General features: G+C 36.9%; 1 protein-coding gene across 1 annotated transcript in view; it reads left to right on the top strand.

Moving 5' to 3' along the window:
- Positions 1-10,384: 10,384 nt before the first annotated feature.
- LOC136028474 (ubiquitin carboxyl-terminal hydrolase 32-like) overlaps positions 10,385-16,645 on the top strand; it is a gene marked incomplete in the record, with an annotated part of 242,323 nt that continues 236,062 nt past the window's right edge. Inside the window, 1 exon segment of the mRNA XM_065706316.1 lies at positions 10,385-10,494. Coding sequence (XP_065562388.1) covers positions 10,437-10,494 — 58 coding nt within the window.

Genomic DNA, 16,645 nt, shown 5'->3' with positions numbered 1-16,645 from the left:
TATGAGTTCTTGGCTCTTGGCTCTTCCGACCTCGTCACAAGTGTCACATTCTGATTTAAACGTTAAATTCTAGTGCAGTCAACCTGAACTACGTTTTTATAATTATGCTTTGTCAGAAAAAGAAGGAAATGCTCATTGTATTTAACCTGGTACACAACGCAGTATTTGTTTAGTTTCTGATAAGTTAGGACGATGAAAGTTGGCAGGTGTATCAGGGACCAGAATAGATTGAATTAAAAATAGTCGCTTCCTCAATTTGACTATCTGGAGGGGGGGTGGAAGGACGATTAATTAATAAAAATTAGAGACAATGAGGTATTTTTAACTTACGAATGGATGATCGAATCTTATTGAAATTAAACATTTAGAACGACCTCGTGTCTCAGAGCACTTATTTTAAATCTCGACCGGATCTGGTGACATTGGGGAAGTTGGAGGGGTAAACCCGGAAATGTTAGGAAACGCTTAGAGCGGAGAGATCAGGAAGAAACTTGGTGGAAGAATAAGAAGTCCTAGATACGTGATTGTCAAGACTGCACCAGATATCCTCTTAGGAGGGCTGGGGGGTTCAGTGCTTTGGCGAGTTTGGTGCTTCTGGATGTGCTAGAACGACGAAAATTGGTAGGCGTTTCAGAGACCTGCAAACATTGACTTGATAACAGTCGTTTCCCCGATTCAACCCTCTAAGGTAGGGAGGGGAGATCGTGAAAAATGAATTATATTTATCTCACGAATGGGTGATCAGATCTTAATAAAACTTGATACATAGAAAGATGGCATGTCACAGATGCTCCCTTTTGAGTTCGGATCAGATCTGGGAACATAGGGGATGGAGGGGAGAAACAGAAATCTTTGAAAACGAAAATCTTGTAAAACACTTAGAGTGGTGAGACCGGGATGAAACTTAATGGGAATAATAAGCACAAGTCCTAGATACGTTATTGAATAATCGGACCAGATCCGATCTCTTTGGGGGAGTTGAGGGATTTCTTGTGCTTTGGAAAGTTCGAGAATAAGTGCAAGTTCTAGATACGTGATTGATATAACCGGATCCGCTCTGAGTTTGGGGGGATTCCAGTGCTTTGGCAAGTTCGGTGCTTTTTGACGTGCTAAGACGATAAAAATTGTTTGGCATGTCGGGGAACTGCACAAATTGTCTTGATAATAGTCGTTTTCCCGATTCGACCATCTGGAGGCTGAAAGCTCTTGGCTCCAGATCTCGTCACAAGTGCCATATGAGCTTTTGGCTTTTGAACAAAGAGCACAAGAGCTCATATGGCACTTGTGAAGAGATCGGAACATAAAATTAGACTCACTACCCCGGTTTCCAAGATTTCTGTTTCCCCCTCCATCCCAAATGTCCCCAGATCCGGCCCGAATTGAACATAGACCATTTGAGACATGACATCTTTCTATATATCAGGTTTCATTAAGATCCAATCACCCATTCGTGATGATAACACACCTCATTTTTCTCCATATCTTCTCCCTCCAGCCCCTCTCCCCCAGAAGGTCAAATCAGGGAAACGGCTGTTATCAAGTCAGTGTATACAGGTCCCCGAAACGCCTAAAAATTTTCATTGTCTTGGCACGTCCAGAAGCCCCGAACTCGCCAAAGCACTGGAAATCTCCCCCCCATCTCCCCCAAAGAGAGCAGAACCGGCCTGGTTATGCCAATCACGTATATAGGACTTGTGCTTATTCTTCCCATCAAGTTTAATCCTGATCTCTCCACTCTAAGTGTTTTCCAAATTTCCGGTTTCCCCTGTAATTCCCCCCAATAAGGCCAGATCTGGTCGGGATTTAAAATGCGAGCTCCTTTTACATATCAAATTTCATCAAAACTCGATCACCCGTTCGTAAGTTAAAAAAACCACATTCTTCTAATTTTTCCGAATTAATTGTCCTTCCATCCCCCCTACCCATATGGTCGAATCGAGGAATTGACTATTTCTAATTTAATTAAGTTTGGTCCCTGATACACCTGTCAGCTTTCAACGTCCTTGCTTATCTGGAAGTGCTTGAACTAGCAAACTGGGACCGATAGACAGACAGACAGAAATTGCAATCGCTGTCTCCGACAGGGATCGATTCATATGGCATTTGTGACGAGGTCGGAAGAGCCAAAAGCTAATATGGCACTTGTGACGAGGTTGGAACCTAAAATTAGACTCAGTACTCCAGTTTTCAAGATTTCTGTTTCCCACTCCACCCCCAATGTCCCCGGATCCGCTCCGAATTGAAAATCAAGCATCTGAGGCGTGACATCTTTCTACACATCAAGTTTTAGTAAGATTCGATCACCCATTCGTGAGGGTGTATGTAATGATGTATAAACATACGTCATTTTGAATTTCCCCTTCCTCCAGCCCCCCTCCCAAAAAAATTGAATTGGGGAAATGACTGTTATCAAGTCAATTTGTGCAGGTCCCCGAAGCACCTACCAGTTTTCATCGTTCTAGCACGTCCAGAAGCAACGAATAAGCCAAAGCACTGGAAATGCCCCTCCCCCAAAGAGAGCAGACCCAGTCTGGTTATGTCGATCACGTATCCAGGACTTGTATCTATGTGCTTATTTTTTTCCAAGTGTCATCTCGATCACTCCACTCTAATCATTTTCCAAAATTTTTGGCTTCCTAGTCCAACTCCCCCCTCTGTCACCGGATCTGGTCAGGATCTAAAGTAAGAGCTCTGAGACACGAGCTCTTTTTAATATCAAATTTCATTAAGAATCAACCACCCTATCATAAGCTGAAAATACCTCATTTTTTCTAATTGTTTCGAATTAATCGTCCTTCCACTCACCCCCACCCCAGAAGGTCGAATCGGGAAAATGATTCTTTCTAATTCTCTGATACACCTGCCAACTTAAATCGTCCTATCTTATCCGGAAGTGCCCAAACTAGCAAAACCGGGACCGACAGACAGACATAAATTGCGATCGTTATTTTGAGGTAACTATTATGCCAAGACAGAGCCAAGTGCACAAACTAGTAAAACCGGGACCGATAGGCTCACAGACCGACAGACAGACAAAAATCGCGATTGCTATTGCGTTAAGATTCGATTCTCCGTTCGTAAGTTAAAAATACCTCATTTTTTCGAATTAATTGTCCTTGTACTCCACGCCCCCCCATGTAGTTGAAGAGGGGAAGGGACTATCTCTAATTTAATTTGGTCTAGACCCTGATGCACCTACCAGCTTTCATCGTCCTAGCTTATCTGGAAATGCCCGAACTGGCAGAACCGGGACTGACAAACAGACAAAAATCGCAATCGTTATTCTGAGATCGCTATAATGCTCTGACAGAGTCAAGCGCCCGAAATAGCAAAACTGGGACCGACAGACATAAAGAAATTGTGATCTCCAAGAACCAAGAGCTGATATGGCACTTGTGACGAGGCTTGTCTGGATGTGCCCGAACTAGCAAAACCGGGACCAACAGGCAGACACACCGACAGACGGACAGAAATCGCCAAGAGCCAAGAGCTCATATGGCACTTGTGACGAGGCTTATCTGGAAGGGCCCGAACTAGCGAAACCGGAACCGACGGACAGACAGACCGACAGACGGAAAGAAATTGCAATCGCTATTGAGGTATTTTTAACTTACGAACGGGTGATCGAATCTTACCGCAATTTCTGTCAGTCTGTCGGTCTGTCTGTTCGTCGGTCCTGGTTTTGCTAGTTTGGGCAATTCCAGATAAGCTAGGACGATGAAAGTTTGCAGGTGTATCAGGGACCAGAGCAGATTAAGTTACAAATTGTCGCTTCCTCGATTCGACCATCTGGGGGGGGGGAGGAAGGATGATTAATTGGGAAAAATTAGAAAACACGCGGTATTTTTAAATTACGAAAGGATGATCAAATCTTAATTAAATTTGGTATTTAGAAGGGTCTTGTGTCTCAGAGCTCTTATTTAAAATATCGACTGGATCTGGTGACATTGGGGGATATAGAGGCAGGAACCGGAAATCTTGAAAAACTCTTAGAGTGGAGAGATCGAGATGAAACATGGTGGTAAGAATAAGCAAACGTCCTAGATACGTGATTGACATAACCAGATTGGATCCACTCTCTTTGCTGGAGTTGAAGGGGATTTCCAGTGCTTTGGTGAGTTTGGCGCTTCTGGACCTGCTAGGACGATGAAAATTGATTAGCGTGTCGGGGACCTGCACAAATTGACTTGATAACAGTCGTTTCCCCAATTCAACCATCTGTGCGGGGGGGGGGGTGGAAGGTTGGGACATCGTGAAAATGAGGTATGTTCATCTCACGAATGGGTGATCAGATCTTAATGAAACTTAAAATTTAGAAATGTATCATTTATCAGATGGTCCATTTTCGATTTGGATTTGATCCAGGGACATTGGGGGTGCAGGGGGGAAATGGAAATCTTGGAAACTGGAGCACCAAGTCTAGTTTTAGGCTCCAATCTCGTCAAAATGCCATATGAGCTCTTGTCTCTTGGCTCTTCCGACCTCATCACCACGTTGAAACGTTTCGAAAAACGTTTAGAGGAAAAATCACTTGAAAGCGACTTGAAGTGTCATGAAATATCTTGAAAAAACTTCTTGACGGTGAAATTGGATGCTGCAGCGCAGTTGAAAGTGAATGCTAGGACACCTGGAAGAATCGGATACCATGGTCTCGTTTGAATTGGTTGCTTGGGCCCCCGGTTAAGATCAACATCTGGGAACCCAAGTTTAAATTGGATGTTATGTCCCTCTGTGAAATTGGGTACTAGGGCCCCGGTGGTTAGGTTAGGTTAGACCCAGGTAAAATTGGATACTAAAGGTCCAAGAGTTGAAATTGGTTGCCAGAGATTCGTTAAAATTGACTGCTAGAGGGCCACTTCCCCTGCTGGAAAAAGTTGCTAGTCTCTCGGTTGAATTAGTTGCTAGGGACCCGGTTTAGCTCGCTAGGGGTCTGTCTTCTTAAAGGTCTCCCACCAGCAGGTCCTGAAGGTCCCTCTACATCTCTAGGCTTTTAAACAATCAAATAAAAAAAAATACTATTATGTAAAATACACCTTTATCTCTTAGAAAACATTCCCTATTACGTAACAAGCACCTGTATTTCTTAGAAAATTAATACCATATGATTCTTGAGGGGATCACTGTTAAACTTCTTCGTCATTTTAAATCATTTAGAAAGAAAAGAGCAATGGCTATGGGTGTTGTCAAAGTGCCTGTGGCGTCACCACTGACAAGTCACCCCTTCTTGTTGTAACATTTTGGTAAGCCAGAACTTTTTGCAAATACAATGAGGTTCCCAATTATGTCACTGACAAATTTTTAAATGTTGGATTAAAGATAAAAATAATTCTTTGAAACGTGAGACTAGTCCTTTGAATTGCTTATATAACAAGAGACAAAACTATTTTTGGTTTGAGCAACCAGTTTTTACACGAAAAATGTAGTTTAAAATTGAAGTGTTATTTTTTCTCGTTAGCCTAGAATTTACCATCTTTGCAACAAATTGTGTCAGAAATGTGGAGCCAAAATACGATAATTTTTTATGGTTTTAAGTTTCCAATGCATCCATTCAAAATTTTGAGATAGCCACTTTGTTCATAACAATCCAAAGATCATATTACAACTATTTCAGTGTTGACGCAAGCCCATAGAGCGTGGGGAAACGGCTGTAAGTGATGCCGTGAAGGCGTACTAGTTTTTTTTACGGCAGAGGGATCATAGGAACCTTTGAAGAAGCTCTAATCGGAAACTGAAATTTCTATTTCGTCTTTTAAGAGTTAAAAGTGATCGAAGGGCTGCTAGCCCCTCCATACCCTTCCTCCCCAATTGATTCAATCATAATTTGGAGCCAGTTATTTGTATTAAATAGTTCAAAGATAAGGAAACAGTGCCTCTTGGGCTGACACAGTACCTCCAAAAAACTAGGGTCAAGGGGAGAAAGTTATGCCATGGGGGTATACAATATTTTTATGTAATGGGTGGTTGTATAAATTTTGGAGATTAAATATTTAAATATGATGGGTCTAAGGTTAAAATAAAGCTACTAAAGATTATGAATATGATTTTTGAGAAAGGGAAAATAGCGATCTTAGGCCAACCTAAATTAAAGCACTGTACAAGAAATGTGATAAGAGTGAGTGTGGTAATTATCGAGGCATTAGTCTGGTCTCTGTAGGTAGCAAATTACTTAGTAATATGTTAATTTTATACTGGAAGACGCTGTAGACAAATCTATAAGAGAAGAACAGTGCGGTTTTAGAAAAGGTAGAGGATCTGTCGACCAAGTTTTCACTCTTAGGTTACTAATAGAGAAACGCTTGAGTAATCGAACACCTTTGGTCTTCAGTTTTATAAATTATGAGCAAGCGTTATAGAAGAGATTTAGCGAATATATGACCCTTGTATGGTATACCTGACAAATATATTCAAGTGATTAGAGTTATATACGAGAATAACACTGCTGCAGTCAAGCTAGGAAAAGAGGTTAGCCGCTGACTTCGTATTAAATCAAGAGTTAAGCAAAGCTGTGTTCTACCCCCTTTTATAAGGGTCATTTTTATGGATTTTGTCTTAAGGAGCACAGTAAAGACAATGGAAGACTATGGAATCAAATGGAGAAGAAAAATTCTGGTGGAGGTAGATTATACTGGTAATTTAAACATCCTAGATGAAAGTATGAGTAAAATGAATGAAATTTTAGAGCTTTTGCGACTTTAAGGAGCTGGAATAGGTTTAAAAATTAATGTTAAGAAGACAAGGTCACTAAGGCTAAAAATTAGGGAAGATGAAAAGGTGACGTTGGTTAACGAAAAGATTGATCAGGTGAATGGCTTTACTTATCTTAGTAGTACTATTAGTAAAGATGGCAAGAGCGGTGAAGGTGTTAAATATAGACTGGATGAGACTCAGAGTGTTTTTTTTAGAGTTGAAAAAAAAAAATTGGTTGAATAAAAAGATAAGCCGGCAAACCAGGATTAGAATTTTGGAAGCTGCAGTGATGAGTGGTCAGATATGGCTCTAAAGCATGGGCGCTCTGAAATGTGGATGAAGGTTTGCTAGATGTTCTCCAGACAAATTGCCTACGAATTGTTTTGGGTACACGGCTGACTGACCGTGTTTTAAACACTAGGATGTACAAGAACTATGGCTCAATTCTGTTTTCTAGGGCTATAATGAGGGAAAGGTTGAGATTGCTACGGCACGTTTTGCGGATTAAAGGTGATGGATTGTCGAATATTCTCCTTTTCAGCCAACCATCTAGGGGTGAACGGAAAGCAGATCGTCCAAGATTGGGATGGGAGAATTTCCTGTAGAAAGATTTAAAGGAAGTGGGAACTTTGTGGCAGGGCGTAAAGAGGGAAGCTTTGAATAGATTGGAATGGAGGAGGAGCGTGGTTAGATGTGTTGGTCTCAGGTGGCTTGGTGTTGCAGTGAGTTGTTAGTAGTAGCAGTAGTAGAGAAAGAATTAATTGTAGTGAATTGAAACTTCCAGGTTTGAATACAAATGAATGTGAATTGTCAGTATAATGTACATAAGCTTATATTTATTCCTTAAAATGTTAATAATATTTGATTTATTAAAGTTATAAAAGTGAAAACATCGTATTTTTTTCAGTAAAGTACAATTTTGCTCTGGCCATGGGAAGGCACAGGGGTTTTGAGCCTTACTCATGTATGTTCCTGGTCATTTTGAGTCTGACTTGGTTATTTATTGTAATTTCTGTTCGTTTTGGGTTTCATTTTTGTTTTGCTGCTATTTGTGTGGTGGAAAAACTTTTTCAACAATATGTAACAGCATACAACCTTTCAAAAATCTGGATACAAATAGTGTCGTTTAGTTTTGTTTTATATTTCCTATAGTTAACCTGAACAATAAAACTAAAGACCATTCGCAAAAAATTATATTTATGCTCTTTGACAGATTGGATGCATTTAAGAGTCTTTTTGATTTAAACATAATTGTTGGAGAAGAAGTTGCAATAGAAGTAGCCCCGAAAGTTTGAACATAATACCCTCAGTTTTTCTTTGGACATTGCTGAGATGTATTATTGACAACCAGAATACACACGGTGCGTTTTGATTTAATCTTAAAGAAAAATTTAGTTTTTAAACATAATGGAACAGTCGCATAACTAGAGGGGGGTGACCTATGCAACAGCCCTAGATATAAAGTCACAAGACCGTTCAGCTATGCCAGACAAAATATTTATTTAAAATTTTGATTGGAAGGGCTTGGAAAATTATGAGCTAAGGAGGAGGACTGATTGCCCTCCAGTCACTTTTACTCTTAAGAAGGGTACTAGAGCTTGGAATTTTCAATCAAGTTAGTTCCTTTAAAATATCAATGATTTTAGCAGCATTACCTGTGATTTAACTTATTTGTTCTTTTAGTACTTGCATGCGTATGGTTTTTTTTTTGTTTAATCGAAACTTCCCCTGAACTAGTCAATATAAAGCCCTTAGTGTCATTAATCACAGTAACCATAGAAGTAATGCTAAGAGTCTACAAATAGTGTCTTCTGGCTAGTTTAAAATGTGTCACAACCTAACCCTGAAAGCTCTATTTTAACAATATAAGCCGGTATTGTGAAATCGCTTTGGCACCCTTTTAAAATTCTTTATGAACATAAAGGTATTGCTGATATATCATTTAGACAATCTTCACACAGATTGCAAGTTATCATCCGTACACACGAAATTTTCAGTAACATTATCTGAAAGTTTCACCTTCATACCCTTAGGTATACTTGTAATAGTAGTCTAAGCAGTTGTATCACCGCTCAACTTAACAATTTAGCCATTGCTATGAAATTGTCGATATGTCCTTTTGATTTTTTGTATATTCACATAATTCTTGAAATAATGCCCTTAATCTAACAAGTAACTGAGATAGGAGTAGTAGCTGGAGCCATAGTAATAGTAGAACTAGTAAATGTTGCAGTGATAGTAGTATTAGTATTAGTGTGCACATATTGCCTTTTGGTCACTTGATCATCCCCTTTAAGTTTTTTCTGAGAGTTCTAACTTAATAAATAAATCAATTTTTATGATGATATACTATTTTCATAGTCTTAATGCACATATTGTCTTTTGTTAATTCGAATTTGCCATCAATATTGTCTAAAAATTTTGCCTTTAAAGACTTGGCCTTAAAAGAACTATTATCATTGTAGTTTTGGTGGTAGTAGAAGTAGTTGTAGCGTTAGTATTATATTAGTAACAGTAGCATCAGTATTAATAGTAATAGTACCATGTGCATGCTGGCTTTTTTGTCAAAAGAGCTTCGCTTTCATGATACCCCATAAGTTTTACCTTGAAATGGTAAGCTGTCCCAAAAATATTGTTGTTGTGCGTTTTTGACACCCTTTTGACCTTAAAACTCTAAGCCTTTAAAATTTTTGCAATCAAAGTAGTATTTGGAGTAGTTAAGTAGCAGTAGTAGTATTATTAAAAGTAGCAGTGGTATTAGTGTTAGTAGTAATCTGCGTACATTACCTTTTTGTCCATTGATCTTCCCCGTTAACTATTCTCTGAAAGTTCCAACTGAATGGCAAATCCATCTTCGTGCAACCATCTCCTTTTAATTGTGCCAGATCTAGTTTTAGACTTTGTCAAACTTTATTGATTTGAACTATTTTACTCGTTCTTCTTATATATAGTTGGTTCACAAAACAAATATAGTTGGTTCTAAAAAAGCCTTTTTTAGATAGCCAAGGGATAGGCTTATGTTTTGTTAAGTTATTAAGAGGAAGGAATATGATTATAATCATCTGTATTACTGTGCTTGGACGTAGCGTTAAATAGGGAGTGGTACATTTCATTTCCTTTTTTATCTGCAGGATTTCTTCCCTAAGTTGTAAACATTGAAACCATTCAGATTATCATTGTCATGACCAGCTTGGTTTGTTCTTGTCTATATATTCTATTACTGCCATATCAGCTGATGCATTGAGTGTTGTGCAGGAACCGTGTTATGCTGCTCAAAACAAAATAAACTCACTGGTCATTTTTGTAGCTAGCTACAGACTTCTGATCGAGTCATCTAAACCTTTATTTTTATAAAATTTTATCTCAAGCTTTGGTTGTTTATTACCTGCAATTTACCTATATAGTTTTGTTAGCTTTTGCTAATAAAATTATTTGATTTCTCACCAAAACTTTTAAACTAGAAATTATAAGCTCCATTTCTTCGTATCTCTCAATGGTTTGGACTGTTTACAAACAAGTATGACTAACAACAAAATGACTAACTAATGTGCTATAGAAGGTTTGGGACCGTAATAGCTATGTTTAAATTTACCCTGACTTGTTTATTTTTAATGTCATTCCACCCTTTTGACAAAGAAAAAAAATCTAAAAAATAAGCAAAATCGCTTTTCAACGCAACGTCATACGTTTTGGAAGTCGTTTTTAGAAGAAATAAAATAAATATAGGCTAAAATGAATACATTTGAAAAATGGGACTGAAGGGATCAAAACACATAATTTTAAGCTATGAAGATGCTTTGAAACGGTGTAAGTTACTTTTATAGCATATCAATATTTTCTTGGGTGTTATTCTTATACTATATAATTGAAGTCTTTTTTTTTATGAGCTTGGCTGTAGAATGGAAAAGGAATACATTAACAGTGCATTTGAGCAGCTCTATAGAAGGAAAAGTTTTAATAAAGTAAAAGTAATGCCATTCAAGTCCTTACTTTATGCTCTGGAGTAAGATCCTGTGTACTTGGACAATACATAATCAAAGACTGTTATGTTTAATCAAATTGTGCTTTGGCCTTCTTAAGCAAAGATAAGGTAAAATTCTAGTTAATTGACTTCTTGCTATCTCAGAAAGGGTTTAGGTTAGGAAAATGAAGCTTTCAGGGATGGGTCTACAGTCTAAAGTATGTCCTGGGAAGGAGTTTTAAAGTACCCACCTCCACTCCTTCTCCCTCTAGAGGGCCCTGAAATTCGCCTACATGACAGGGCTATACCTACTGAAATTTTGACAAAACAACATTTTACCTTTATTTTCAGTTACTAGTTGCTTTTTCTCTGCCTTTAGTTCTGAAAATGCAATTCCTGTTATTTGAGTAGAATTTTGAGCCATATCAATGTTTTTTTTAAATGTAGGAAATGTATTTGCATATCTTTAAAAACATATAAAATGGAATTGAGCAAAGTTATGAAGCTGAAAACAATTTTGTTGTACTTCAATTAAGCAGAAGATTTATTTTGCAAGGTTTCACTTTTATAACACACATATTTTTAAAGGTCATCAAAGGTCAGGGCCCTCTAGAGGGAGAAAGAGTAGAGGTAGTTGCTTCAAAATACCTTCCTGGGACATACTTTAGTCAGTAGATTCATCCCTGAAAGCTTCAATTTCCTAACCTAAACCCTTTCTGAGATAGCAAGAAGTCAATTAACTAGAATTTTGCCAAAGATAATAGGCTCTGTAAAAGGTAAAATTCTAGTTAATTGACTTCTTGCTATCTTGGAAATGGTTTATATTAGGAAAATGAACTTTTAGGGATGGGTCTACAGGCTAAAGTATGTCCCAGCAAGGTATTTTAAAGTACCCACCTCTACTCCTCCCTCTAGAAGGCCCTGAAATTTGCCTACATGACAGGTCTATACTTATTGAAATTTTGACAAAACAACATTTTACCTTAATTTTCAGTTACTAGTTGCTTTTTCTCTGCCTCTAGTTCTGAAAATGCAATTCCTGTTATTTGAGTAGAATTTTGAGCCATATCAATGTTTTTTTTTTTAAATTTAGGAAATGTATTTGCATATCTTTAAAACCTTATAAAATGGAATTGAGCAAAGTTATGAAGCTGAAAACAGTTTTGTCGTACTTCAATTAAGCAAAGATCTATTTTGCAAGGTTTCACTTTTATAACACACATATTTTTAAAGGTCATCAAAGGTCAGGGCCCTTGAGAGAGAGAGGGAGTAGAGGTGGGTACTTCAAAATACCTTCCCAGGAAATACTCTAGCCTGTAGACCCATCCCTGAAAGTTTCATTTTCCTAACCTAACCCCTTTCTAAGATAGCAAGAAGTCACTAAACTAGATTTCTACTGAGACAGGTACTTGAAAATACCTTTCCAGGACATATTTTAGTCTCTAGACCCATTTCCAAAAATTGCATTTTCCTAACCTAAGACTTTCAAATATGGCAAAAAGTAGCTAGGCTAGAATTTTAGCCAGGCTCCTAATCTGGGACATGATAAATAGGCCTTGAGAATTGTACCAGGGTTGTTACTAGCCAAAATGTTTTGGGGAAACAAGAGCTTTTACCAATTGGGCTAATGACAGCTTCAAGAGATGGTGTTTCAAGTCACAACTAAGAAGAGTTATCCTTTTTTGAAGGAAAACTTTGACAGTGGTTCCAAGATTGAACTGTCAAATCATTGGTAACTTTACCCTACAATAAAGAAGAATAAAACATTATATGATTGTAATAAAATGGTAAAATAGGATCAAAACCAATTTTTTTATTTATTCACTAATAACAAATGCAGTAAGCTTTACAAAGCCTACCACACTGAACATTGGACAAATTAAAGACAATTTCATTTCCATGAATTGACTGAATAGGAATTGTAATGGAGATTTTTGCAATATTATTGCACTCTTTTACTTTTTATTGTGGTCAGCCTATTTCTGTATGACATAAGGAAACACAAACAGACAACATCAAATAGGCACACCAATAGAGAGGAACAATTGTCCTTGTTGTATTAAAAAAAGTGGTTATAGGGTATTTACATTTCAAACTATGAACAACCACTTGTCTAGAATTCTTCCCAAATCCGGGTTTTGTACAGCTTTTACAAGCTCCTACATTTAGTCCTTCTTTAAAAGCAAACCTTGAAGAAAAACAAAAAACAAACTTCTATGTAATGATTCTCATAAGACCCTAAAACACAAAAACATAAAAGCAATCAATATATTTTATTCCAGTTTTATTCTATATAAAATATAATAAGATGATAAAGTTGAAGCAAAATTTTGAAAAAAAGTATTTCCTTTGCCCCCCCCCCCCCCCTGTCTCTTTTACCCAGGAATAATCTGGCCAGTATCCATGTTTTCAATTTTTGTGTGTAGAATTCAGTAAAATATTTATTTACTTTCTAATACCAATTGAAGTAAGGAGCTTTACAAAGCTTACCCCTATAAACATTACACCAATTAAAGATAATGCTGAAACAAACAATGGACACACGAAAATCACAGGAACAACTAATTTAACAAATATTATCTGCTATGCAGGACTTTTTTGTATCATTAATTTGGCCTTTGAATGTCAAAGTTTGGCCTATGTCATTAAATTTGGCCTATGTCAAATACCAAGAAGAATAATGATGCTACTAAAGAGTGATGTATTTCGATTTTTAAAAATAATGTTTTGCAATTGCTTGTAACTAAATTTAATAGTCCCAATGCAGAATTGATGTCACTATTGCCAGACAGATACCCCCTAAAACCAACATCTTATTTGTAGATGACCAAGCAAATAAATAATGCATATTATCATTGAAATATAATTTTTTTTCAATTCTCATATGTTTATTTAATTTTTTTTGAACAATGTTTTCACTTTTTTCTTTTCACCAAGGCACTCCAAATTGAAGGAGCTATTGTCAAGACTTTGGAAGGGGCTAATTTCCCTGGAAGTTGAAAGTTATAGTGCTCTTTTAAGTTTATTCATATGTTTATTTTATTTTTTTGATCAATGTTTTCACTTTTTTCTTTTCACCAAGGCACTCCACATTAAAGGAGCTATCGCCAAGACTTTGGAAGGGGCTAATTTCCCTGGAAGTGGATAGTTATAGTGCTCTTTTTAAGAATCAAAAGTAATTAGAGGGCAACCAGCCCCCATCCCCTGCCCCTTTATCCACCAAGCTCATCAAATCAAAATTTCAAGATAGCCATTTTGTTAAGTAGTGTTGAAAAGTTTAACAACTACGCCTCTTTGGATGTCAATCCCCTATAGCCCTCAGGGCATGGGATGCTGTGCAATTTAGCCATTGTTTACTTATAGTATTTGTTATTGGAAAGACTGCTGTTATTGGATGTTTGACCTTTGGTGCCTAAAAAGGCCAAGGATAGTCAGGGATTGTTGAACTAAATCAAAACATTTTATGCTCACAGAGATTGTCAAAACGGCTTATCTCACAAGTTGCTTTGGGTATTAAGTTGCAATTTTCAGGGAATTATGAGGGGAATAATCAATTGACTAAAATGTAACATGTTTACACTGCTGCTACTACTACTATCACCACTACTACCACAACTACTTCTTCTATGGGAACAGCTTCTAAGACTAATGTTATTAAGGTGAAATTTTCAGGGAATGTTGAAAGTTGAAGTAAATCAAAACAAACTATCTGTAAAGAGGTTGTCAAAGGGGTTTATCAGCAATATCATAGGAAGAGCTTAGAGAAATAATTTGGAATTTCCAGGGCATGACAAGAAGGATTTTCAACTGATCAAAAGGCAAAATGTGCATACTACTGCTGCTTATATTGTAACTGCTACTACTATTACTACTACTCCAACTACCACTGCTGTGATAACTACTATTACTAAGTCTAAGGGTATGAAGGTGAAAATTTTAGGGAGTATTGTGGAGGAATTTGAATTAAATCAAAACCTACCATGTGCATGCACATTGTCAGAAGGATGTATTAGCAATATCTGGGGAATATTTTGGAGTATTAAGTTTAAACCTACAGAGGATGTTGAACAAACAAAAGGCAATGGTTGCACACTGCTACTACTATTCCTTTCACTGCTATTGCTACTATTACTACTGCTATAACTACTCCTGCTGCTGCTAAAGTTAAGAATATTAAGGTGTGAATATCAGGAAATGATGAGAGCATGTTGAACTATATCAAAGCTAATTATTTGCATTTTGATTGTCTAAAGGACATATCAACAACATCCCAGGAATTGCCTAGGGTATTAAGTTGTAACTTTCAGGATATGTTGAAAAAAAGGTACTATGTGCATAGGCCACTGCTTTTGATTTGACTACTGCCACAGCTACTACTACTACTGAGGCTAAGGGTATTAAGGTGAAGCATTCAGGGAATATTTAGGGGGTTTTGTGACTAAATCAAAACAGTATATGCAGTAAGTTGTCAAAAGGGTGTATTAGCAATATCTCTGCAACAGCTTTGAGTGTCAAGTTCAAACTTTCAGTGGGTTTTGGGGGTAATGTTGAACTAACCAAAAGGTAATATGTGCATACTACTAGTACTATCCTTATGGTTACTGCCACTACTGATTATAATGGTACTAAGGTGAAACTTGCAAGGAATGTTGAGTGGATATTGAATTACATGAAAACACATTATAAATGTAGGGTGTTATGCCTGATGTCAAAAGGGCATATAACAATATCTTGGAATTAACATAGAGTATTTAAAGCTACTAAGGCTAAGAGTATGAAGTCGAAAATTGTAGGGGATATATTGAGTGGAATTGGAATTAAATCAGTACACACCTTATTTAAGAAGGTCAATAAAAGGGCATATCAGCAATATCTTAGGAATGGATTGGACTATTAGGTTGATGCATAGTGGGCATTTTGTGTGAGGATGTTGAACTAACCTAAAGGTAATACTTGCTTGCTAGTACTGCTACTCGTATTGTTATCACTACTATGTCTAATGTTACAACAACAACAATGATTACTGCTACCAGGGTTGTTACTAGCCAAAAAAATGGGGGGGGGGGAGCAAAGGATTTCACCAATGGGCTGGTTATTTTTACCAACCATTTTTGTCTTTTTCAGAACAGTCAACATACGTTGCCCGGGCAACATAGGTCTAGTTGACATAGTCTTTTTCATTGGTTAAGAAAAAAAAAATTAATTTTTTTTTTTATTTTCTCTGTTAGGATCCATGATTTTGGCTTACTATTCAGATGTTTGACAAAATTTTTCACCAATTTTTAATAATATACACCTTTTCGACAATCTGTATACAGATGCTCCCCAACTTTCCCAGAAAAACAAATTTTGTATTTATTCTGTTCCAAAGACATTATATCTCATTTCTGGGCAGATAGTTCATTTTTGTTTGTTGTTTATTCATGTTCTTCACATTGACTAGGTAATATAATTCATGTTGAATAAGTTAGTAAAAGATGCAGTTAGACTCAAATGTTGGTAGTAGACAGAGAAACAAGAATTACTTAAATTTATATTTGGGATTTTTAAAAATATAGCTTTTGGTGCATTCGCCAGTCCTGTGTCCCAAGTGCAAAAATATCATACGAGTTTTCACTACAATTAAATAAACTAAATACTCTAAAATCATGTGTCAGCATTGAAATATTAGACTAAGTAGAAAAAATAAAAGCCTAAAATTGTTTTATTCTTTTGCATCCTGATTAATATCAGGCCTTTTTATTTCAAGAATAATTTGAAGCCAAAATTCAATGTATCCAAAGTAGGCCTAGGTTAGATAGGAAAAATTTAGTAGGCTAAGTCTAAGGTCTGAAAAATTGCCAGATGCTAGATGACGTCAGTGTTTGAACACCACTACTATTTTTTGCTCATAGAGGTTTCACATATTCTTGCATAGTAACAATAGGAAAAAAAAAATAGTTTGGAGAGGTGGCACAGGTACTTCTATTTTAAAAAGGGGGAGAGATCCATTTTCTT

Source organism: Artemia franciscana, chromosome 6 (genome assembly GCF_032884065.1).
Source record: "Artemia franciscana chromosome 6, ASM3288406v1, whole genome shotgun sequence".
In the NCBI taxonomy this organism is placed as follows: Eukaryota; Metazoa; Arthropoda; class Branchiopoda; order Anostraca; family Artemiidae; genus Artemia; species Artemia franciscana.
Note: the sequence above shows the minus strand (reverse complement) of the source record. Positions and strands in the feature narration are given on the sequence as shown.